At 43.0% G+C, this 26751-nt stretch overlaps 1 protein-coding gene across 1 annotated transcript in view; it reads right to left on the bottom strand.

The window, feature by feature from the left end:
• ACACA (acetyl-CoA carboxylase alpha) overlaps window positions 1–26751 on the bottom strand; it is a 993014-nt gene that overhangs the window by 209219 nt on the left and 757044 nt on the right. Inside the window, exons 45-46 of the mRNA XM_040424192.1 lie at window positions 16237–16380; window positions 4607–4727 (exon numbers count right to left, since the gene is read on the bottom strand). Of these exons, the coding sequence (XP_040280126.1) occupies window positions 4607–4727; window positions 16237–16380 (265 nt within the window). The remainder of the gene's footprint in view (window positions 1–4606; window positions 4728–16236; window positions 16381–26751) is intronic.

Genomic DNA, 26751 nt, shown 5'->3' with positions numbered 1-26751 from the left:
TGGGTGGAGCCTAACTACGAACATACCGGAGGCTATAACCGGAAAACAGAGCGGCGCCCGGGGATAACAGTGAGTGCAGGGGGATCCCTGGGCGCCGCTCTACACGTCTGTATAGTTAGTTTAGATACTTTCTTCTGGTGAAAGGTCCTCTTTAAACTCTACCTTGCCGCATGAAGCACTTGTCTGCTTGAAATAAAGAAGCAAATGAACCATTGGTCAGTGCTGCCTATTTTTTCTTTATCTCAGTTTGCAAGATTTAATGACTATATCTTTTGGATTGTGCACCACCTCGCTGTTTTGTTTTTTTGAGGTATCGAGAGGCTTGTGCAGGCACGCACCAGTGTGAACACGCATCAGCAGTGCCACCTGTGATTCTTTTGCTGTTAATCTCTAACTTAAAACACACTCTGATTCTCTCTCGCTCTCGTCCACCATATCGTCCCTTCACAATGCTGACACAGCCGCTGCAATGATTTCAGCCCTTGACTGAGTCGCACCTCTCACACACACCAGACCCTGGCAAATCAATAGACAACCCTGACAACCAGACAAAAAACTTAAGGCAAGTTTCAAGAGTGGCAGAACTCTGGAAGACAACCCACTCCAAGGAAGACTTCATCTCATACAAACAAGCTACCCTCAACTTCAAGTCTGTTCTCACATCTGCTTATATAAGACTATTTCCCAGTACCCCAAATACTTGTTAAATACCTTCATGTCTCTACTCCGTTCCCCTGATGCCCCCTCCCACACACTTAATCTACGCGGAAGACTTTGCCTCATATTTTAAAGACAAAATTTACAAAAGCTTAAAAATCTTCAAGCAACAACCCCCACTACCCCTCCACAGAACCACTCAGTGCTTTTTGCACCTAACCCAGTTTACCACCATCAGTTAAGAAAAGCTTTCCACCTTAATCTCCAAATCACACCTCACGACCTGTGCCCGTTAGCCAATCCCTTTCCACCTCATCTCTAACCACTATAATCTCTGCCCTAATTCACCTCTTCATCTCGTCCTGGGATAGGAGGGAGGTTGTAATAAATCTGTGTAAAAGTGAAAAGACTGCCTGCCTATATCCTACTATTGTATGAAATAGCGTAGTCAAATATACTATTCCAGCACTTTTTCTTCCATTTTCAGTAAATGGTATCTGCATGGACATGGAAAAATTGCAGCAAGTCCTACTCTGTTTTTGCAGACCAGAATAGCGCATGACAGATTTCCTCAGATTGCACATTGACAACATTTGGAACAACAAGTTTTTTTCTTCTTCATCATCTCTAGTTTGTAGAGGAACCATGGATAAAAAAAAAAAAAAAAAAGGAAAAAAAAAATGTATATGTCCTCACAGTAGCAAATGTGATAAGGTAAAATAAATAAATATCCACTACTCAACTTCTAAATCCCCTGATTTGCCAGCGATGATGTTTAAGTGGTCTCTGCAAGTGGAAATCAAACTGACTACTGCAGCCAATTACAAGTCTCAGCGACTTTGTGCTATACATTAAAACATAACTGCTGAGATCAGTGAGTGGCTGATTGGCAGTGGTGAGATCATGCCTACCTGGTCACTGTCTCTATCGGTCAACGGCCGGATCTTCCTCTCCCTAAGGGCTAATGCACACGACCGTTGTTGTTTTGCGGTCTGTTTTTCACGGATCCATTGTTCTGTATCTGAGGTTTTTTTCCCTCTGATTTAAGTCCTCTTCTATTCAGTTATTCCAGAAAACATATCAGTATGGTTTACGTATGCGATCCGTTTTTTGCGGATCGGAAACGGAAACAGTAACTTATTAATCACCAAAGACATGAGCAATATGGCCTGGGCATAGCATTTCTATAGTATGGATCAGCAAAATACGGATGAAATACGAATGTGTTCCGGGTGCGTTGAGTATTTTTTGCGGACCCATCGACTTGAATGGGGCCTCGGACCGTGATTTGCAGACAATAATAGGACATGCACTACTTTTTTGTGGAACAGAAATACCAAAACGGAATGTACACCAAGTACCTTCCATTGTTTTTGCGGACCCATTGAAGTGAATGGTTCCTCATACAGTCTGCAAAAAAAAACGGAACGGAAGAGGGAAGAAAATATGTTTGTGTGCATGAGCCCTAATGCACAGTTATCAACATCCTGTTGACGGGCTGCGGTGGCGACTTGCAGGTGATGCAAGGGAAGCAGGTTACCGCTGTGGCCATTTATTGACTGCAGCCGTCACGTGCCTTCATCAACAGGTAAGTGTCACGGCGGACAGGATATAGAAATACAGATAAATAAACAAACAAATTTCTAGGCAAGAAGCTGGGGATCAAGGTCACCTCCTGATAAATCCCTACCAGCTCTCCCTATACTGCTAAGCCCACGTTCAGACCCTTAAGGTGGGAATAATGTGTCCTTGTGCCTGGGCTGAGAATACCCTAAAAATCCCTAAGATGATGAAAGGGGAAATAGAGGCAGCCTGCTCCCTCCGAACCTGGAGGGGCAGGCGTCTCTCTAACAGCCTAGACAGCAAACCACAAGAGAACAAAAAACCAACTTATCTTTTGAGCAGGAACAGCCAATCCTTCCTTCCTTGCAAACACAGAGCCAGACAGAAGCTATAACCCGCAGGGAACACTGGGAGTGGGTGTGATTTAAACTGAAACCAACGACCCCACCCAGTGCACCTGAAGGGAGGCGGATCTAGCTTGACTCCAAAACAAAACAAAAGGCTAGACACGTGCTTCTAATCTGGCAGACCTCCGCACATAGCCTGAGCAGGGCATGACAGTAAGTATGATCACCACTATGGGTCAGCCACTCTGAGATCTGCTATAGTGTTGGATAACCCTTTTAAGAGAATGTTTAGACAGTGGCAAGTTGTTCACTTTAGATGCTGTGGATCTGCCCACGGCTTAGCTCCATCAAATAGAGGTAAACTGCGGGTGGAAACCTGCAAAAGCTTCAAGTGGTATCTGTCCACAGAACACACCAAGAAGAGACATGTCCCCTCTTGGCGCAGTCATGGCTTTAAACAGCCAGCAAAACAGCGTTTGCTGCAGGAATTTTGGTTTGGAACGCATGCCAAAATTCCAGCAACCTAAACCAGCGTGTGAATGTCCCCTAAGGGTAGTTTCACACTAGCGTTTAAATTTTCTGATATTGAGTTCCGTCATAGGGGCTCAATACCGGGGGGAAAACGCTTCAGTTTTGTCTCCATTCATTGTCAAGGGGTACAAAACTGAACAGAATAGTGTACTCCAAAATGCATTCCGTTCCGTTTAGTTGCGTTCCCATACCGGAGAGCAAACTGCAACATGTTGCATTTTGCTTTCCGTCCTGGGAAACTGATCAATGGGGACGGATCCGTTTTCTCCGCCACAATCTGCCACAATAGAAAACAGATCCGTCCTCCATTGACTTTTAATGGAGTTAATGACGGATCCGTTTTGGAAATGTTAAAGATAATACAACCGGATCCGTCTTGGAAATGTTAAAGATAACACAACCGGATCCGTTCATAACGGATGCAGATGGTTGTATCATTAGTAATGGAAGCGTTTTTGCAGGACCTTGCCGGATCCAGTAAGAACGCTAGTGTGAAAGTAGCCTTAGAATAGAGGGTACTACGGACTATCGGCTCTGGAGAGGCGGGATTTTACAGGCAATTATTGGTTATATTTTATCACATTCCTTTCTATGCTAATGATATACAGTACCAAAAATATTCATGCACAAGAGGGGTAGGGGAGCCGTTCAGAAATTTTCTATAGGGCTCAGCCTTTCCTAGTTATGCCCCTGGTGAAAACCCTTCTTAGACCTATATATCTATATTTAGATAGAAATTATATATTACAGAGGAAAGACACAATGTCACAATAGTTTCAGGGATTTTATAAAATGTGTGAAGCCCTTTAAAACAAAAATTACAATTCAGTAAAAGAAAGGCTCTGTTTACATCTGTGTTTGAGGCTCAGTTCGAAGAGTCAGTTTATTTCGACAGATAAAAACAGTGTGCAGCACTGGTTTTCACAAGGATGGATGTAATGGAACCTAAAAGACCCTCTAAAAAGTCAATGGAGTTCATTGGGCATTGTTTGTGTCCAACATGTTAACAGATCCATCATTGCTTGAATTCTATTTTCAGGCTTGCATGAGGAAAAAAACTAAAACATTTTCTAAACTATTCCTAAAGAAGATATAAACAAAGCCTGAGTAAATGAGAATTCATATATTCATATTTTAATGTATTGTTATTTTGCTGGATAATGGGTGGTAAAGTAGGAGGAGGATTTAACACAAGTAGTAAAATTGTGACTAATCAGGACCTTTCCATACATGTCACAAAGGTCAGACTGTTGGGGAGTGGAGAGACCAATCAGTCTAAAAATAAGGGCACTCACAATTTTCTATGTAGACATGGCCATGTGTGTGGTTATGTTCCATCGCTCTACTGGTGTACATAACATGGCTGCACTGAGATCTCAAGATGCCCTTATTAGTATAACTTTTCAGATTTTAAGAAACAAAAAATAACAAATGATAACTCATACCATTTTATATGATGAAAATATAATCAACATATGATCAAATAGTAATTTCACATATAAACATACATGGGTGAGGTCGTCCAGCCAGCATCCATCTAGGATCATAAGGAGCTTTGGTAGGAACAAACTCAATCTGTCTTTCAATTATATCCTTTGGAGAAATTATGGGCACAGGACTGGAAATGCACTGTTTAAAGAGGGAACAAACAGCAAATCAGCAATGTACAGTGAAAGTTATAGTATGCAAATAAATTCACAATTTGACTGCTTGGTGTTAGCAGGAAAGTGCCTGTGAAGAGACAGATCACTATAGGTAATAAGTATTCTATCATAGCGCACATCGCAGATTGCACATCCGCAATATCCATTCCCCATAGCTCTCTGTGCTTTTATTGTGTCAAAAAACATAGATATGTAAATTAGGCAAGTAAGAAGCCGAAAGAGCTGTTACTAACGATTCCGGAGCCAAGCCACGTCCACTGTGAAGGAGCCCAGCACTGCCCCGCATCCTGCTAATCTCCTCCTTGCTCCCCAACGTCACAAAGCTAGAGCTCCGAAATCTCGCGATGCGCGGGCTAGCGTATGCGCAGTGTCGGCATAGTGTTCCTTACCTGTGCTGGCATCTGCCTCAGGGAACGAACTGCGCATGCATTAGCTCGCGCATCGCGAGATTACAGCGCTCTAGTTTTATGACGTCGGGCAGCAAGGAAGAGATTAGCAGGATGTGGGGCGGTGTTGGGATCCTTCGCAGTGGGCATGGCTGGGCACAGAGTCAGAACGCTGGATTCATCTCTCAAGCATGGAAGAGACAGGACTCATCTAAGGTTCATTTACATATCTATAAAATCGTTTTTTTACACAATAAAAGCAGAGAGAGCTATGGGGAATGGATATTGCGGATGTGCTAGCGGCCATCTAGCAACCCATGTCCTCAGCTCTATAACCAAAATCCTGGTGACAGGTTCCCTTTAAAAACTGAAGCAAAATGATGTAAACTGCTGTAAAATCATTCCTCTAGTACAAGGTTATATAAAATTGTCACCAGAGTTTTTTCAGCAAATGTCTTTGTGACCAAGGTGGGTGGAAATTGCTGGTTTTACTAGGAAAGAGATAAAGAAGTTTCTGCAGTGGTGAATGGCTGTAATTACACCCAATCTTGGCTCCAGTGTCGGACTGGGGTGCCTAGGGTCCACCAGTAACATTTATTTTGGGGGCACACCGTACGGATACATTCAAATATTACCTGCTCACACAGCAGCAACATGCTACCAGATGATTGAATATGGGGGTCCCTGCAGCAACTTTGAGAAGGTAGGTTCTGGAGAAAAGAGGATACTGGCAAGCTTTCCTCTATACCTAGAAGTCATCTCAGCTCTGATCGTGTCCATAATAATAAACCGGGAAGTTTCTTTAATAATCTATCAAGTTTTTTCTATGAACATAGGCAGGTTGAGGTGCTGTACATTGAATATATGTATGTAATGCAGTAAGTCTACTGTGTTATGTGCCTCTTGAGCAGGGGGTGGGAGACTAGGGGCCCACCTTGCTCAGGGGCCCACCAGGGGATTTACCTGTACCCCTGTGGGCCAGTCCAAGCCTGCTTGGCTCATTGATGCCTCCACTCTACAGAGCTAGAATGTTAAGTCAGTGCTATCTGTGTTGATCTGGACTATTAATACTGCAAACAACACATACAGTAACTAAGATAATACATATATGTCAATCAAAATGGAGTTGGAGACTCTGATGGAGAGGTAGGGGAGGAACAGGGGTGCCCAATGGCTTGTGTCCATCCTCAGTGTAATTAACTCCATTTGCATATGGATTGAAAGTACCTTTTCTGCACAATGAAACAATGGATTGGTAAATTCAGCTGTGCTACAAGGCAGTGCACCTTGTTTCACAGTTAACTTCCTGGTGTCAGATTCCCTTTAAAAGAAATGTAAAAACTGCTAAATAATCCACAATAAGATTCAGGAGCGTGACTAGGTCAAAACAACCAGGTCTTGGGACCAAGATGTTTTGTTCAGCATCCCAAACCCAGTGGCTGCCAGGACAGTAATTCAGTTGATATACTGCAGTGGGACACAGGAGCATATGCCTGTCCCATCATTCAGTCTCATAGGCCACAGGTCACTAGGCCTGTGGCCTATGAGACAATAGGGCAATGCAGGTTGTTGCAAAGTAATGACATCACAATCACCTGCAACTGGGCCTTAGCCAAGACGCAGGCGGTTCATTAACCTCATCGTGACCGCGTAAGCCAAGAAACCAGCAAGTATTTGGATTTTTTTTGCCTTCATCAATTTGGGGGCAATAAAACAGTACTGGGGTACAGGGGTACAAAATATATAAGTACTTGGGGGCACAACAGGGGGGCACTATAAGTACTAGGGGCAAAACAAGTGGACCCATAAGTTCTGGGAGCACAACATGGGGCATTATACCTACTGTGTGCACTAAAGGGGGCATAATATCTACTGGGGCACTATAGTGTCATAATACCTACTAGGGGCCTAAAGGGGGACCTATTACTACTGTGGGCCATTATAACTGCTTAAGGGCACTATAGAAGGCATTATACCAACCGGGAGCACTATAGAGGGATCTTAACTACTGGATGTACTAGAGGAGGGCATTAAAGCAAATGTTGGCACTTTGGGAACATTTTAAAGGGGTTGTCCGGGTTCAGAGCTGAACCCGGACATACCCTTTTTTTTCACCCAGGAAGCCCCCCTGAGGCTAGCCCGTTTTACTGGCTAAGGCAGAGCTAAATCCCGCCCATCAGTGCCGGTGACGTCACCGGGGTTCCTGTCAGCCCCATGGAGAGCCCCGGTACGTCACTGGAACTCCTAAAAATGCCTTTGCCCTGTGCAATTTAGCGCAGGGCAAAGGAGAGCATCGGAGCATGAACTGCTTCGATGCTCATGTCAGGGGGGCTGCCGGGGTGAAAATGGAGGGATGTCCGGGTTCAGCTCTGAACCCGGACAACCCCTTTAACTGCCGGGGACTCTACAAGGGGCCTTATGGATGGTCCTTATTACTACTGGGGGGACATTGGGGAGCTTTGGCACTACTTGGGGCACTATGTGACATTATTACTACTGGGCTTCTGTGGGGGCATTATTAATAGGCACAATATGAAGGCCACTAATACTAACAGGGGCACTCTCTGGGAGCATTATGACTGCAGGGGGCACTATTACTAATGAGGGTACTCTGGGAGAGAATTATTACTATTGGTGGGAATTTTAGGAGCACTTGAATTTCTTCAGTATAGTATTTGGGGGATATAAACTGAAAAGAATGGCGTGGCATTAACCAAGCAGGAAATGCTCAAACCCACATGCGGTTGTGCATATATATAGGGGAGCAAATCCTGCACTTGTGGCCCGTTGCTAATGACGATCCCCAGCAAAAATTCATACAATGGAGGATGCCCGCAGCGAACCACAAGTACCACAATAGACATCCTACACAAAATAGCAATTATGTGGATGTAGTAATCAATATAGCAATATAACAAAATAGCAAAGACAGGTGCACTCTGCGGTCTTACTAAACCCTCAAACTGATGTTAAAATTGAGAGATTAGCCAACATATCCTACGGTGTAGGACATGTCTGAGCACGAGCACCGCGCCAAGGTTTCTCAAGTAGCTCGGGAACCTAACACTCACCTACCTGCGCCGTATGGGCACTACCAGGAGCCAGTGGGCAAATTACAGGAGCATGAGGCCGACTCACAAACAACTCACCAGTTACCTCCAGCATGTAGCCATGCTTGCAATGGGAGGAGGGAGGAGTCTGCGAGTCCCACTCAAGACTGGCTGGTATGGCCCAGGCCTCACAGGTGCACCTAAATGTAGCCTGTAGATGGAAAACAGGCTCAGACATGTCTTACACCGTAGGATATGTTGGCTAATCTCTCAATTTTAACATCAGTTTGAGGGTTTAGTAAGACCGCAGAGTGCACCTATCTTTGCTATTTTGTTATATTGCTATATTGATTACTACATCCACATAATTGCTATCTTGTGTAGGATGTCTATTGTGGTACTTGTGGTTCGCTGCGGGCATCCTCCATTGTATGAATTTTTGCTGGGGATCGTCATTAGCAATGGGCCACAAGTGCAGGATTTGCTCCCCTATATATATGCACAACCGCATGTGGGTTTGAGCATTTCCTGCTTGGTTAATGCCACGCCATTCTTTTCAGTTTATATTTATAGAATGCCTGGAGGTGTATAAACTCCAATTTAAATGTGCCTGTTTTCCATCTACAGGCTACATTTAGGTGCACCTGTGAGGCCTGGGCCATACCAGCCAGTCTTGAGTGGGACTCGCAGACTCCTCCCTCCTCCCATTGCAAGCATGGCTACATGCTGGAGGTAACTGGTGAGTTGTTTGTGAGTCGGCCTCATGCTCCTGTAATTTGCCCACTGGCTCCTGGTAGTGCCCATACGGCGCAGGTAGGTGAGTGTTAGGTTCCCAAGCTACTTGAGAAACCTTGGCGCGGTGCTCGGGCTCAGACATGTCCTACACTGTAGGATATGTTGGCTAATCTCTCAATTTTAACATCAGTTTGAGGGTTTAGTAAGACCGCAGAGTGCACCTGTCTTTGCTATTTTGTTATATTGCTATAGTATTTGGGGGCATTGGAGAACATAATAGGTGTAGTATTACGGGCAGCAGCAGGATATCAATGTTGCGGCACCAGTAGGAAATGCATGTTAGAAAAAGCTGGAACCGAGCAACCCAGAGCAGGTAAGCAAGCTTCCCTCCATAGGTCCAGCAGGGAAAGGGGGCTGAACAGCCCATTAATTTCCATTTCTGAGCACTACACATGTATTTTACATTAAACATTATTACTCAAATCTTATAAATCTTATAGTAGATTATTTAGGAGTATTTCCAGTGTCACAGGAAACTTCATTGTGTAACCAGGCACTAGCTTAGCTGAATGTAATGATACCTTTCACTTCCTGATCAGTTGCTTAAGGGCTCATTCAGACGGCCGTATGCTGTCCGCAAAAATACTGAATGCTATCCGTTTTTTTGCGGATCCGCAAAAAAAATGAAACATGTCCTATACTTGTCCGTGAAAATCAGGACATGGCCCCATTGAAGTCTATGGGTCCGCAAAAATACTGAATGCTATCCGTTTTTTTGCAGATCCGTTTTTTTGCGGATCCGCAAAAAAACGGATAGCATTCAGTATTTTTGCGGACAGCATACGGCCGTCTGAATGAGCCCTAATTCTGGAGAAAATATGTGATTACACTTACCGGTAATCTTTTTTCCTTGAGCCTATGACAGCACCCTTGGATAGTGTCCGCCCCCTCCTCAGGACACCACAACCACTTTAAAAGGAGGGACCAACCCCCTACACACCAGTACTATTCCAAGAACTAAGGAAACACAAACGTCTCATAACAATAACTCTTCTATGCACTTATTTATAATTTTTCATATATTGATATATATATATAAATATATATATATATATATATATATTTTTTTTTTTATTAGGGAAGGGAATTAAGCGTGTGCTGTCATAGGCTCAAGGAAAAAAGATTACCGATAAGTGTAATCACATATTTCCCCCCTCGCCTATGACAGCACCCTTGGATCTATAAGCGAGATCAGATTAGGGAGGGACAACTGCCTGAAGGACTTTACATCCAAATATCAGACCCTCATTAGAGGGTAAATGAAGCCTGTAATGTTTGAAAAACGTGTGAGGAGAACTTCAGGTAGCAGCTCTACAAATTTGCTCCATGGAGGTAGAGGTTCTTTCTGCCCAGGACGTGGAGACCGCTATGGTAGAGTGGGCCCCAAATCCTGTAGGTGGGGGAACTCCCTTGGAGGAATACGATAAATGAATAGCCTGTCTTATCCACCTTGCTATAGTCTGGGAGATAGCGGTCAAACCCTTTCTCTTGCCCTGAAAGGAAATGAGAAACTTAGAGGAAGATCTCCAAGGTTGAGTGATTTCTAGGTACTGTAATAGACACCTCCTAACTTCTAGACCAGGGCTAGCCAACCTGCGGCTCTCCAGCTGTTGTAAAACTACAATTCCAACCATGCCCTGCTGTAGGCTGAAGCAGTCTAGGCATGCTGGAAGTTGTAGTTTTGCAACAGCTGGAGAGGCACAGAATGAAGGTAAGATGATGTCATGAGAACGATGATAGGAAGAAGACACCTTTGGTAAAAATGAAGGATCTGGCGAAATTATCACTCGACCCTCCAAAATATTTAAATACGGCTTTTTAATAGAAAAGGCCGAAATCTCACTCACTCTCCTAGCTGAAGTAATAGCTAGTAAAAAGGCCAATTTTAGTGTTAAAACCTTTATGGAGATCTCCTGAATGGGTTCAAAGGGATCTGACGTAAGGGCAGAAAGTACCAGATATAGATCCCATGGTGGAATCTTAACTCTATGGACTGGAGCTAACTTTGAAACTGCAGTTATAAATCTGTTTATCCAAGCATGCTCAGCCAGCTTGAACTCAAAAAGAGTACTTAAGGCCGAAATCTGAACCTTTAAAGTACTAGGCCTAAGCTTCCTCCTCCAGCCTTCTTGTAGAAAATCTAAAACTAGAGGCAAATCAGGCGCTTCAAGTACATTTACTGGTTTATTTGCGAATATACAAAAGGCCCTCCAAACACGTAAGTAGATCTTAGACATGACTCTCTTGCGACTTGCCAATACAGGGAGTGCAGAATTATTAGGCAAGTTGTATTTTTGAGGATTAATTTTATTATTGAACAACAACCATGTTCTCAATGAACCCAAAAAACTCATTAATATCAAAGCTGAATATTTTTGGAAGTAGTTTTTAGTTTGTTTTTAGTTTTAGCTATTTTAGGGGGATATCTGTGTGTGCAGGTGACTATTACTGTGCATAATTATTAGGCAACTTAACAAAAAACAAATATATACCCATTTCAATTTTTTTTTTTTACCAGTGAAACCAATATAACATCTCAACATTCACAAATATACATTTCTGACATTCAAAAACAAAACAAAAACAAATCAGTGACCAATATAGCCACCTTTCTTTGCAAGGACACTCAAAAGCCTGCCATCCATGGATTCTGTCAGTGTTTTGATCTGTTCACCATCAACATTGCGTGCAGCAGCAACCACAGCCTCCCAGACACTGTTCAGAGAGGTGTACTGTTTTCCCTCCTTGTAAATCTCACATTTGATGATGGACCACAGGTTCTCAATGGGGTTCAGATCAGGTGAACAAGGAGGCCATGTCATTAGATTTTCTTCTTTTATACCCTTTCTTGCCAGCCATGCTGTGGAGTACTTAGACGCGTGTGATGGAGCATTGTCCTGCATGAAAATCATGTTTTTCTTGAAGGATGCAGACTTCTTCCTGTACCACTGCTTGAAGAAGGTGTCTTCCAGAAACTGGCAGTAGGACTGGGAGTTGAGCTTGACTCCATCCTCAACCCGAAAAGGCCCCACAAGCTCATCTTTGATGATACCAGCCCAAACCAGTACTCCACCTCCACCTTGCTGGCGTCTGAGTCGGACTGGAGCTCTCTGCCCTTTACCAATCCAGCCACGGGCCCATCCATCTGGCCCATCAAGACTCACTCTCATTTCATCAGTCCATAAAACCTTAGAAAAATCAGTCTTGAGATATTTCTTGGCCCAGTCTTGACGTTTCAGCTTGTGTGTCTTGTTCAGTGGTGGTCGTCTTTCAGCCTTTCTTACCTTGGCCATGTCTCTGAGTATTGCACACCTTGTGCTTTTGGGCACTCCAGTGATGTTGCAGCTCTGAAATATGGCCAAACTGGTGGCAAGTGGCATCTTGGCAGCTGCACGCTTGACTTTTCTCAGTTCATGGGCAGTTATTTTGCGCCTTGGTTTTTCCACACGCTTCTTGCGACCCTGTTGACTATTTTGAATGAAACGCTTGATTGTTCGATGATCACGCTTCAGAAGCTTTGCAATTTTAAGAGTGCTGCATCCCTCTGCAAGATATCTCACTATTTTTGACTTTTCTGAGCCTGTCAAGTCCTTCTTTTGACCCATTTTGCCAAAGGAAAGGAAGTTGCCTAATAATTATGCACACCTAATATAGGGTGTTGATGTCATTAGACCACACCCCTTCTCATTACAGAGATGCACATCACCTAATATGCTTAATTGGTAGTAGGCTTTCGAGCCTATACAGCTTGGAGTAAGACAACATGCATAAAGAGGATGATGTGGTCAAAATACTCATTTGCCTAATAATTCTGCACTCCCTGTAGAGTGTTGACTACCTCCTCTGATAACCCTTTCTTCCTTAAAATCTGTCTTTCAAAAGCCAGGCAGTCAAATGAAGATTCTCTACCGCTGGGTGAAGAATGGGACCCTGAGCTAGAAGTCCCGGGATGACTGGAAGAACCCGAAGGGAAGGCAACTGACAGTCTGCAGAGCCAGGAAAACCAAACCCTCCTGGGCCAGAAGGGAGCTGTCATGATGACTAAAGCACTCTCCTCCCTTATCTTCTTTAGGACTCTTGGCAATAACTTCAATGGGGGAAATGCATAAAGAAGTCCCTCTCTCCAGGATTGGGCTAGAGCATCCTCAGCTGTTGGATGCTCTTCTGGAAAAAGAGAGAAGAACCTCTTTACCTTCCTGTTGACCCTGTCACTTAAAGACCCCATAGGGCAACTATCTTGCTGAATATCTGCTGGTCCAAAGACCATTCTCCTGGACGAAGATGATGGCGACTTAAGAAGTCTGCTGTCACATTGTCCCTTCCTCTCAGATGTACTGCAGAAATTGACAAAAGAGAATCCTCTGCCAGACAAAAGATCTTTTGACTGAGGGACATTAGACTCGGGGATCTGGTACCTCCCTGTCTGTTGATGTATGCAGCCGCAGTCATGTTGTCTGAATACATTTTTACATTCCTGCCTATTATTATTTGGAGACTATCCTTCAAGGCTATCCAGATGGCGTATAGCTCCCTGAAATTGTGAGATTGGGACTGAATCTCTAGATCCCAAGATCCCTGAAGAAGGAGGGATTCTAAATGGGCCCCCCAACCGTAAGGACTTGCATCTGTGGTCAGGAGCAAGACATCTTCTCTCTGCCACGGAACTCCCCCCTGCAGGTTCGACAGATTCATCCACCACTCCAGCGAGGAGAGCGTCTGGGGTGATAAACTAATCTCTGAGTCCAGAGACAAAGGACTCCTGTCCCAGAATTCCAGAATCTGCAGTTGGAGTATTCTTGAGTGGAACTGGGCCCACTCCACCCCAGGAATGGCAGCTGTCACGAGCCCCAAAACTGACATGGCTTGTCTTAGGGAAATGGACTGATAGAAAAACAGGTACTGAACTCTGGATCTGATCAGACAGGCTTTGCGAAGGGAAAGTAGGCACATCTGTGACGTTGAATCTAGGGTCATCCATAAAAAGGTGCACACCTGACTCGGAATTAGGCCTCATGCACACGACCGTTGTTGTGTTCCGTTCCGCAAAATGAGGTTCCGTTGTTCCGTGATCCGTTTCTGTTTCCGTGTGTCTTCCTTTATTTTTGGAGGATCACCAGACATAAAGGAAAGTAAAAAAAAATCTAAGACAGGTTTGCCATGCAAATGATAGGAAAAAAACGGACGCGGACGCGGATGACAATCTTGTGTGCCCTCTCTTAGGATGGAGATTATCCATGGGCTGCTTGATATCTTTTACCAATGTTCTGCGAAGTGAGAAAGCCGACCTCCCACCGGGGCCCTGGCGTCATTGTGGCTGCTTTTTTGAGGCCTCTGCTCCAGAAAAAAGATATCCTTTGGATCTGGTAGTACCTGAAGTTTGCCTAGACACCTCCTTTCTCCTATAACTACCCCTATTAGACTGAGAACGGAAGGGTTTTTAGGAGGTTGCTGACAAGTGGAAGGGAACCCTTTCTTTCTGTCTGAGGCCTTCTCAAGACAGGGCCAAATGAAAATTCACCCTGACATGGAATGGAGCATAGTTTGGCCTTGGAGGTAGAATCTCCCTTCCAATCCTTCAACCAAATGGCTCTACGTGCTGAGTTAGATAGGGCGGAAGCTCTAGCAGAAAATTTTAATGAGTCTGCCGACGAATCTGCCAGGAAATCAATGGCATTAAAAATTGTGGCAAAGGAAGACAGCAGCTGCTCTTTAGGGGTTCCCTCTTTTATATGATTTTCTAAATCCTTCACCCAAATTTTCAGGGATCTAGCCACAGAAGTGGCCGCAATGGCAGGTCTAAAAGCTCCCGCCGTAGCTTCCCAGCTCTTTTTTAAATAAATTTCCGCCCCTCTATCCATGGGGTCCTTTAGGGAACCTGTGTCTTCAAAGGGAAAAGTCGCTTTTTTGGAAATCTTGGCAACTGGGGCATCTAGTTTTGGGGCCCTATCCCAACAAGCAGATACTTCCTGATCAAATGGATATTTACGTTTAATGGAAGGGAGAATGAAAAATCTTCTATCTGGTTTACTCCATTCCCTATCATCTTTCTTGGACCCAGGCTCTCAAACATGGAGTCTCTATAATCGTCTAACCCCATGGTGGCTCTGACAACTCTGAGCAGAGAGCTAATTTTCTCAGGCTGAAAAAGCAGTCTTCCCGCTACATGATCATCAAAGGATTCATCTGATGACAGTCTTTCTCCCTCTTATCCAATCCTGACAGTAATTCTTGATCGCTGGAGGGGGGATAGAGGCGGCTGCAGAAGTGCTGGGGCGACCCTCCAAAAGGCTCTTAACCGACTCCTTCACTGACTCCTTAACTTCATCCCAGATCATCTGTCTTAGACTGATCATAAGAGATGGGGCCTCATCCTCTAATAACTTGCTTACACAAGCTTGACAGATAGGCTTCCGCCAGCCCGAGGGTAACTTTTTTTTACACATAGCACACCCTCTAACTTTAGATCTGGAGGCCCTTCTACTCTCCTTGGAGACCTAAACACAGAGAAATAGCCCCATAAGAAACTACAACCTTAAAGTTTATGAAGCATTCACCCCTCTTACCAGACCATGGTACCGAAGATTCATTGGTGGTTTCAGTGGGATCTGCGTGCTGTGTCTGCTCCATGGTCACACACTGTAGCAGCAGAAATGGAGAAAACAGACTGCTAGCTTCTTCTCCCGCTAGCAGTATGAGCTGGCTGAACTTAAATTCTGCTGGACGTGCACCGGCTCCCCCCACTTCCGGTCTACACCCTTGCGCTTCCTTCTACTGCCGAAACCGGAAGTGCGTCAAACGCCAGCAGCCGAACATGTGGACACGGCCGCAGAGGTACGCGCGTTTCTGGAGGCATGCACACCTCCCGACCCGAGAAGGGACCGGAGCGGGAGAAAGAGCCAGAGGTTCAGCCTCTGCAGCGGCTCCCTTTAGAAGACTTACACCGCTGGGTAAGCCCTCCTCATAATTAAATACACTGGGCGCCCGCAACTCTTTTGCTCATCGTGGCTGTGGTTATCCAACCCTGTCCCTTAGGACAGGAAACAGAACTGGCACGTAGGGGGTTGGTCCCTCCTTTTAAAGTGGTTGTGGTTCCTGTTTCCTGTCCTGAGAGCCAAGGGTGCTGTCATAGGCGAGGGGGGGAAAGTACTTTTAATGCGTATGCATAATAAATTACAAAATATTCTACAAAATAAAGTCATAATTTAATCTATGTATTTTACTATTCTATGTAAATTGAATGTACCTTAGGCATATAGGAAAGCCACTGCAGAATTGTGTACACTCCCTCAAAGTCATCATACACTGTGCAATGAGTGACACCATTGTTGTGCATGATTTGGATGCCACCAAGCTGATTGTTGGACGTGTAGACCTCCCGACCTAGGACCTGGAATATAAATGACGACAATATCAGCAAAACCTCCAATGCTATCACTGAATAAGGGCTCATGCACACGACTGTTGTTTTGCGGTCCGTTTTTCACTGATCCGTTGTTCCGTATCTGAGGTTTTTTTTCTCTGATCTAAGTCCTCTTCCGTTCCGTTATTCCATAAAACATATCTGTATAGTTTCCGTATGTGATCCGTTTTTTGCAAATCGGAAACAGAAACAGTAATTTTATTAATCACTAAACACATGAGCAATATGGGCTTGGCATAGCATTTCTACAGTATGGATCCACAAAATACGGATGTGTCCAGTGTGCGTTCCGTATTTTTTGCGGACTGTGATTTGCGGACAATAATAGGTCATGCACTACTTTATCGCGGAACGTAAATACAGAAATGGAATGCACACTGAGTACCTTCCGCTGTTTTTGCGGACCCATTGAAGTAAATGGATCCACATATGGTCCACAAAAAAAAATAAACGGAAGTGGAAAGAAAATACGTTCATGTGCATGAGCCCTAAGACTGTATAATGAGAATCTGATGCTCAACTACCAAGACTGGTATTGAATCTTGCCACTGATAAGTGATACTGTATAAACTTTTCTGGAGGATGATTAGTTTCAAATCTGTCACAAAGAAACATAGCTGTTTGAAGTAACATTGTACATATATCTTCTAACAATGTATAAAACAACATACTAAGATAATTGCCTTCATTTTGTAATAAATGCATTTGTTTTGCTTTCCTTGCCCACATGGTAATTCCAGTGCAAAGTATTTGCCAACACCAAATGCTTAAAAGTCTTAATACATTTCCTAATTTTACATACCACCAGGTCTTCACCATAAACTATGAAGTCAAAGGTCTTTCCACTTTTGCTATAGTAACATAGTTTCTAAGGCTGAACAAAAAAATTTGTCCATCTAGTCCAGATTGTTATCCTGCAAGTTGATCCAGAGAAAGGCAAAAAAAAAAAACTGAGGTAGAACCCAATTTTCCCCACTTTAAAGGGAAAAAAATTTCTTCCCGACTCCAATCAGGCAATCAGAATAACTCCCTGTATCAACGACGCTCTAGTAACTATAACCTGTAATATTATTACACTCCAGAAATACATCCAGGCCCCTCTTGAACTCTTTTAGTGAACTCACCAGCACCACCTCCTCAGGCAGAGAGTTCCATCGTCTCATTGCTCTTACCGTAAAGAATCCTCTTCTATGTTTGTGTACAAACCATCTTTTCTCCAGACGCAGTTTATGTCCACCCATCCCAGTTATTACCCTAGTTGCCCTTCTCTGAACCCTCTCCAGCTCTGCTATATCTGCCTTGTTCACAGGAGCCCAGAACTGTACACAGTACTCCATGTGTGGTCTGACGTGATTTGTAAAGTGGTAGTACTATGTTCTCACCACGAGCATCTATGCCTCTTTTGATGCAACCCATTATCTTATTGGCCTTGACAGCAGCTGTCTGACACTGGTTTCTACAGCTTACTTTGCTGTTCACTAAAATTCCTAAGTCCTTTTCCACATCAGTGTTACCCAGTGTTTTACCATTTAGTATGTACTGGTGACATGTATTTTTCCTTCCCATGTGCATAACCTAGGATATGCCCCCATTGTCCGATAGGTGCAGGTCCCACCGCTGGGACCCGCACCTATATCGAGAACGGAGCGTGGAGCACTGTGGCTGGAGGACCCAGGATTTCCCGGGGTCCATCCACCAAGCGCTAATCCCCGCCTCTCCCATAGAAATTAATGGGAGCGTGCCGCGCATGCGCGGACCATGCTCCCATTCATTTCTATGGGACAGCAATAACCGAGCAAACCGAGCCAGCAGTGTGCTCTAAACGTCCAGCTGAGTTAATGAATAAATTATAGTGGGATCATAAAGTACGCAGTGTTCCAGCAAAATTGACCCTCTTAAAACTTAGTTATACTCATAAAATAGTACCACTTCCGTGGTTCACCATTGAATATCTGTGAAACAAATGATAATCAAAAAAATTATAATAGATACTTATACAGGGTAGCCAACCATTGATATGGTTATGATGGTTGGCGTACACAGGGCAGTGATGGGGAGTATTGGAGTGTCTATCCTATCCCTGCACTCACCCTTTGTAAAGCCTCAGCCCAGGGACGTCCCCTAGTGGTGGAGACTCCCTGTCCTCGAACCTGGACTGGCTGCCCTACGTACACCCTCCTCTCAATGACCAATATACCGGTACCCGTGTAAAAGACTGATATAGCTTGTGTCACAGGTAATTATCGCCTGTATTGACAACAGCCCATGTAGATGGAAAAACAGAAAGATGCAGGAACAGGACGATACCAGAGTGCAAGGGAGCGTCATTCTGGACACATTATTGGTCCCTATCTGAATGGGCTCCTGATATACACTCACCTAAAGAATTATTAGGAACACCATACTAATACGTTGTTGGACCCCCTTTTGCCTTCAGAACTGCCTTAATTCTACGTGGCATTGATTCAACAAGGTGCTGATAGCATTCTTTAGAAATGTTGGCCCATATTGATAGGATAGCATCTTGCAGTTGATGGAGATTTGAGGGATGCACATCCAGGGCACGAAGCTCCCGTTCCACCACATCCCAAAGATGCTCTATTGGGTTGAGATCTGGTGACTGTGGGGGCCATTTTAGTACAGTGAACTCATTGTCATGTTCAAGAAACCAATTTGAAATGATTCGAGCTTTGTGACATGGTGCATTATCCTGCTGGAAGTAGCCATCAGAGGATGGATACATGATCTCATTCTGTTTACGCCAAATTCGGACTCTACCATTTGAATGTTTCAACAGAAATCGAGACTCATCAGACCAGGCAACATTTTTCCAGTCTTCAACAGTCCAATTTTGGTGAGCTCGTGCAAATTGTAGCCTCTTTTTCCTATTTGTAGTGGAGATGAGTGGTACCCGGTGGGATCTTCTGCTGTTGTAGCCCATCCGCCTCAAGGTTGTGCGTGTTGTGGCTTCACAAATGCTTTGCTGCATATACCTCGGTTGTAACGAGTTGTTATTTCAGTCAACGTTGCTCTTCTATCAGCTTGAATCAGTCGGCCCCTTCTCCTCTGACCTCTAGCATCCACAAGGCATTTTTGCCCACAGGACTGCCGCATACTGGATGTTTTTCCCTTTTCACACCATTCTTTGTAAACCCTAGAAATCGTTGTGCGTGAAAATCCCAGTAACTGAGCAGATTGTGAAATACGATTGTGAAGACCGGCCCGTCTGGCATCAACAACCATGCCACGCTCAAAATTGCTTAAATCATTAATCATAAATCATTAATCATTGCATTAATGAGAAATAGAACAGGTGTTCCTAATAATTATTTAGGTGAGTGTATATAACCGTGTCTGATGCTAAGTGGGATGTATCTGATTGGTCCCCTTGGTTCCTTGCACCTATCAGTACCTGTGCTATCTGGTCCTGTATCCTCCATCTGTATCATAAGTATATCATAATACATCATAATTATCTTAATTCTACTATGACGGTTTACCCATGACTGTTTATTTACCCCCTGATGAACCTAAAAATAGGGGAAACGCGTCGGGGTGTTTGTTCTAATAAGCCTGGGAGCGTATAGCTATCTTGACGCCTCCCAGGGGCTTTTTTATGGTGCCATAGGTGGGACCTACACCTTCACACCATATGTCTTTCTGTTTTTCCATCTACATGGGCTGTTGTCAATACAGGCGATAATTAACCTGTGACACAAGCTATATCCGTCTTTTACACGGGGTACCGGTATATTGGTCATTGAGAGGAGGGTGTACGTAGGGCAGTCAGTCCAGGTTCGAGGACAGGGAGTCTCCACCACTAGGGGACTTCCCTGGGCTGAGGCTTTACAAAGGGTGAGTGCAGGGATAGGATAGACACTCCAATACTCCCCATCACTGCCCTGTGTACACCAACCATCATAACCATATCAATGGTTGGCTACCCTGTATAAGTATCTATTATAATTTTTTTGATTATCATTTGTTTCACAGATATTCACTGGTGAACGACGGAAGTGGTACTATTTTATGAGTATAACTAAGTAAAAGTAAAGTTTTAAGAGGGTCAATTTTGCTGGAACACTGCGCAGTGCGCTCTCCTTCACTTTTGGGGCTCTATTCTCGATATAGGTGAGGGTCCCAGTGGTATAACCTGCACCTATAAGACAATGGGGGCATATCCTAGCAATATGCCCCCATTGTCTGAGATGAGAAAACCCCTTTAAGTGTCATCTGCAAAACTGATACCATATATGTTACTGTGCAAGCCTTCTACAAGATCATTAACAAATATATTGAAGAGAATAGGGCCCAATACTGACCCCTGAGGTACCCCACTAGTGATAGTGACCAAATCTGAGTGTGCACCATTAATTACCACCGTCTGTTTTCTATCACTGAGCCAGTTACTTACCCACATACAGACATTCTCCAATTCAAGCCTTCTCATTTTATATACTAACCTTTTACGTGGTACAGTATCAAATGCTTTGGAGAAGTCCAGATATACAACATCCAGCGATAAGCCGCTGTCAAGAAACTGATTAAATTAGTTTGACATGACCAATCCCTCATGAAGCCATGCTTATATGCCGTTATTTGCTTATTTTCATTGAGGTACTCCAAGATAGCATCTCTTAGAAAACCTTTAAACAGTTTAACCACAACATATGTTAAACTTTCCGGGCTCTGCTTTTGGACCCTTTTTGAAAATTGCCACCACATTTGCTATGCGCGAATTTTGTGTAACACTCCCTGTCAGTATATAGTCCTTAAATATCAGAAACAAGGGTCTGGCTATGACATTACTTAATTATCTTAGGATACAGGGGGGTGTATGCTATATGGTCCCGGCAAGTTGTCTATTTTAATCTTTTGAAGATTACGCTGTACTTCTTCCTGGATCAGACAGGGCACTTTTAATGGGGAATTTATTTTTACATTTTGCATTTCAACTGACAGTTTGTTTTGCAGCACGGCGACTCAGTGGTTAGCACTGATGCCTTGCAGTGCTGGGGTCCTAGGTTCGAATCTGACCAAAGACAACATCTGCATGGAGTTTGTATGTTCTCCCCATGTTTGAGTGGGTTTCCTCCGGGTACTCCGGTTTACTCCCACACCAAAGACATACTGATAGGGACCTAAGATTGTGAGCCCCATTGGGGACAGTTGGATGATAATGTCTGTAAAGATAATGTCTGTAAAGCTCTATATAAGTGCATAAAATAAAAATACACAATTCTTGTACATAGGAGCAGTATTATAGCCGTTATTTTTGGGCAGACTAGATGGACCAAATGGTTCTTATCTGTCGACACATTCATGGTTTCTATGTTTTCTTCAGTGAATACAGGGGAGAGAAAAAAAAAGAAGCTTTGCTTTCTCCTCATCGCTGTCTGCAACTCCCCCCTCATTACTCTATAAAGGGCCGACACCTTCAAAATTATACTTTTACCATTTATATAATTAAAGAACATTTTAGGTTTAGTTTTACATTTTTCCTTAGATTTTTCCAATGCTTTCTTGCTACCCTCCTGTTTTAGTGATTTAAATGTTTTCTTTTCATCATTTATTGCTTTCTTTGAAATTCGATTTATCCACATTGTTTTTTTCTTGTTCCTTACCCTTCTATTCCCATAAGGTATGTACCTCCCACAATAGGATTTTAACCCCTTCAATACCAGGCCACTTTTCACCTTAAATCCCAGGCCGATTTTTGCAAATCTGACATGTGTCACTTTTTGTAGTGATAACTTTAAAACACTTATCCAGGCCATTCTGAGATTGTTTTCTCGTCACATATTGTACTTCATGACCGTGGTAAAATTTAGTCAAAAAATATCATTTTTATTTATAAAAAAATACCCAAATTTACTCCAAAATTTGCAAACTACCAAATTTCAATTTCTCTACTTTTATAACAGATATTAATAACTCCAATAATAGTTACTACTTTACATTCCCCATATGTCTACTTCATATTTGGATATTTTGTGAATGCCATTTTATTTTTTGGGGACGTTAGAAGGCTTAGAAGTTTAGAAGCAAATCTTGAAATTTTTCAGAAAATTTCCAAAACCCACTTTTTAAAGATCAGTTCAGGTCTGAAGTCACTTTGTGAGGCTTACATAATAGAAACCTCCCAAAAATGACCCCATTTTAGAAACTACACCCCTCAAGAAATTCAAAACTGATTTTACAAACGTTGTTAAACCTTTAGGTGTTCCACAAGAATTAATGGAATATGGAGATGAAATTTCAGAATTCGACTTTTTGGGCAAATTTGGCATTTTAATCAATTTTATTCCACTAAAAAAGCAAGGGTTAACAGCCAAACAAATCTCAATATTTATTTCCCTGATTCTATAGTTTACAGAAACACCCCATATGTGGTCGTAAACTGCGGTACGGTCACACGGCATTGCGCAGAAGGAAAGGAACGCCATATGGTTTTTGGAAAGCAGATTTCACTGGGATAATTTTAAGCTGCCATGTCACATTTGAAGACTAGAGTAGAAACTCCAAAAAATGACCCCATTTTGGAAACTACGGGATAAGGTGGCAGTTTTGTTGGTACTATTTTAGGGTACATATGATTTTTGGTTATACATAATAAAGCATTTAAAAAAATAAATAAATTTGTGTCTCCATATTCTGAAAGCTATTTATTTTTTGGGCGTCTTATGTAGGGGCTGATTTTTGCGGGATGAGATGACGGTTTGATTGGTACCATTTTAGGGTGCATATGACTTTTTGATAGCTTGCTATTGCACTTTTTGTGATTGAAGGCGACAAAAAATGGCTTTTTTTTACGGTGTTCATCTGAGGGGTTAAGTCATGTGGTATTTTTATAGAGCAGGTTGCTACAGACGCGGCGATACATAATATGTCTACTTTTTTAAATGTATTTTTTACATTTAACACAATAAAAGCATTTTTGAAACAAAACAAAAAAAATATCATATTTTAGTGTCTCCATAGTCAGAGCGATATTTTTTTTGGGCTTATGTAGGGGCTCATTTTTTGCGAGATGAAGCGAATGTTAGATTGGTACTATTTTGGGGGGCATACTCCTTCTTGATTGCTTGGTGTTGTACTTTTAGTGATTTAAGGTGACAAAAAGATTTTTTTTTTAGCATAGCTTTTATTTTTATTATTTGACGGTGTTCACCTGAGGAGTTAGGTCATGTGATATTTTTATAGAGCCGGTCGATACTGACGCGGAGATACCTAATAAGTCAACTTTTCTTTTTTTCCCTATTTTTTACAATTTCGTTTTTACTTTATTTTGGGAAAAAGACACTTTTTTTTACTTGAAACTTTAAAGTATTTTTTTTTTAAAACTTATTTTTTTAACTTAATTTTTTGTCCCACTCTGGGACTTCAACTTATGGGGGTCTGATCCCCTTTACAATGCATTACAATACTTCTGTATTGTAATTCATTGACTAAGTGTATTAACACTGTAATACGCTTACAGCCTGCTTGCCTGTGAGATCCAGGGGGCTGGATCTCACAGGCTCTCCCGGAAGGCAGCCACGATGCCTAAGGAAGGCATCAGGCTGCCTTCCCTGCCATGGGGTCCCCGTCACAGCAGCACGGGGACCCCATTGACACTGGCAGCGGTGAGGATACCGCACGTGTCGTGGTCAGGTTAATTCGCCGCCATCAGTGTTTTCACCGATGCCAGAGCATACAGCAGGGGTCCGACTATCAGTGACAGCCGGACCCCTGCCTCTGATCGACCTGTACTGCGCTGGGATTTATGTGCCGTACATGTACGGCACTGGTATCCTAAGGGTTAAGATGCTTTTAAAAATAACCCATTTTATGGCTGTATTTTTATTTTTGAGGATATTGTCCCAGTTAGTTGGGCCAATGGCCTCTCTTAGTTAAGTTAATTTAGCTTTTTTGAAGTTTGGTATTTTTGTTCCTCCCTGAAGAAACACTCTTTTAAATGACAATTGCAAGGTTGTTATTTTATGGCCACTATTTCTCAGGTGCCCCCCAAACTGCACATCTGTTGTTCTGTCAGGTATAATGGTTAATACTAAATCCAGTATGGCTGTCCCTCTAGTCGGGTCCTGAACCAGTGGGGAACGGTAATTGTCTCTGGTTATTGCCAAGAACCTGTTTCCTTTATGAGAAGTACAGGTTTCAGTTTTCTAGTCTACATATGAGTAGTTCAAGTCCCCCATAATAACGATCTCATTATGATTTACCGCCTTGTCTATTTCGTTTAGTAGATTTTCAGTGGACTCTGGTATATTAGGCGGCTTATAATAAACTCCTATTAGTATTTTATTATTGTTTTCGCCTCCATGTATTTCTACCCACAGTGACGCCACATGTCATGTTCCTCACTTATATCTTCCCAGAGTGTGGGCATTTGACAGGACTTTACATAAAGACAAACCGCTCCTCCGGTCCGGTTTTGACAATCCTTTCTAAACAGACTATAACCCTGTACATTAACTGCCCAGTCATAGCTATCATCCAACCATGTCTCAGTTATTCCAAGTACGTCATAGTCCTCCTCACACATCGCTAATTTTAGTTCCCCAGCTTTATTAGTCAGGCTTCTGGCACTGGTACATACAATTGAGAGGTTTGTGTATATTTTTTACCCTACAACTTTCCTTAGAGGGAAATGTCAGAATTTTTGTCACATTTTTATCTCAAGGAATTCTATTCAGTATAGTGACTGCATCCAGTTTTGGATCCATTCTTCCCGTTCACCTATAACTGAGTTGCTGTTCAGTATACACATTCCTCCTCAAAATGATGTAATGTTTAAGTCCACCCATTGTTAGAAGTATATTCCAATTCATTTGAAGGCTTTTCAGCGTGTGTTACCAATAATATTTATTTTTATTCCGCGCATCCTAATTCCAAAGGCTTCAGTTTTGCAGTGAATGATTTTTAGCGTGATTTTGTCTGGCATGTGATACATGGGTAACAACAAGAATAATATATTTACATAAAATATATGGAAGTTTAACTCATGAAGACAAGTCTATGTTCTCAAGTCACCAGTACAGTGCAGCAGAGATCTCATTTTTATTATTATGTATTATACGGGTACTTGCTTGATTTATTCTAAACATTGTTTGAATAAAAACTCAAAAAATAAAACAAAATGAAAACATTGTATGGTGTACATGCAATATATAGAACAAGACCATAAACAATTAGGCTCTAAAATATATACAGTAGCTGAGCACAATTCTCTGCTGTCATCACAACCTGGTAGCCAAAGGGTTCATCTGTGTGCAAACAACACCACTTTTCTCATTCTCCTGCTGTCTCATCCCATTTGCCCTCTTGCTGACTGATACACTGATCTCTCGGTCACTCTGCTTTCTGCTTCACTGAGTCCATATTACTAATAACACCTCCGACACGGCCAGTTTACCTCATGAAAGCAGGAGCACATCATTACAAAATAAACTCATAACTTTGACACTCTAGCAAATACATGTCGTTTGTTATTTTTATGACTACAGGATTTTTTTCAACAGCTAGGGCATTACCTGCCATTTCCGACCTTCCTGCTGCTCCCATTTATTTTCCATACACAAAGAAAAAGAAACAAAACAACAAGATCACATTGTGAAATGATGGGCAGAAAATGGCATCTCTGAAGGCTGCTCTATGTCCCAGGAAAGACGATGAAGACTTTTTACCACTATGAGGATTGTTGGAACGGACGATCCCGCGCCAGTGGCAGGAGATCGGTGAGACTGGCAACACGTGGTGTGATCTGAAATGTTTTCCATTTGGATCGAATTACGTCTGTTGTTTCTGGTGCTTGCCACACATTCTTTCCCCAGGTGTGGCCATTAGGGTCATTTAACCTTCTCTATTTATTGTTGCTTCTCCCACTATGCTGTGTGGTTTATAGCTTCTGTTGGAGTTGTGAATAGCTGGTATGTGGATCTGGGCTGAGTTCCTGGTGCTGCCATAGCCACTTGAAGTTAAAGGATTGTCCGGGTTCAGAGCTGAACCAGGACATACCTCCCCATTTACCCAGGCAGTTCATGCTCCGATGCTCTCCTTTGCCCTGCTCTAAATCGCGCAGGGCAAAGGCATTTTCAGGAGTTCCGGTGACGAACCGGGCTCTCTATGGGGCTTCCAGGAAGCCTGGTGATGTCACCAACACTGGTGAGCAGGCTTTAGCGCTGCCCTAGCCAATAAAACGGCTAGGGCAGCACTAAAGGACGCCCATCAGAGCTAGTGACGTCAACGAACACACTGCTGGGCAGAAACCTCTGCCCGGCAGTGTGTTATTGTAAACAAAAAAAGCCCGTGCCCTGTGCGATCTAGGACAACCCCCTT

The sequence above is a fragment of the Bufo bufo genome, chromosome 3 (assembly GCF_905171765.1).
Source record: "Bufo bufo chromosome 3, aBufBuf1.1, whole genome shotgun sequence".
In the NCBI taxonomy this organism is placed as follows: domain Eukaryota; kingdom Metazoa; phylum Chordata; class Amphibia; order Anura; family Bufonidae; genus Bufo; species Bufo bufo.
The sequence above is the reverse complement of the archived record's forward strand: the minus strand, read 5'-3'. Positions and strand labels throughout refer to the sequence as shown.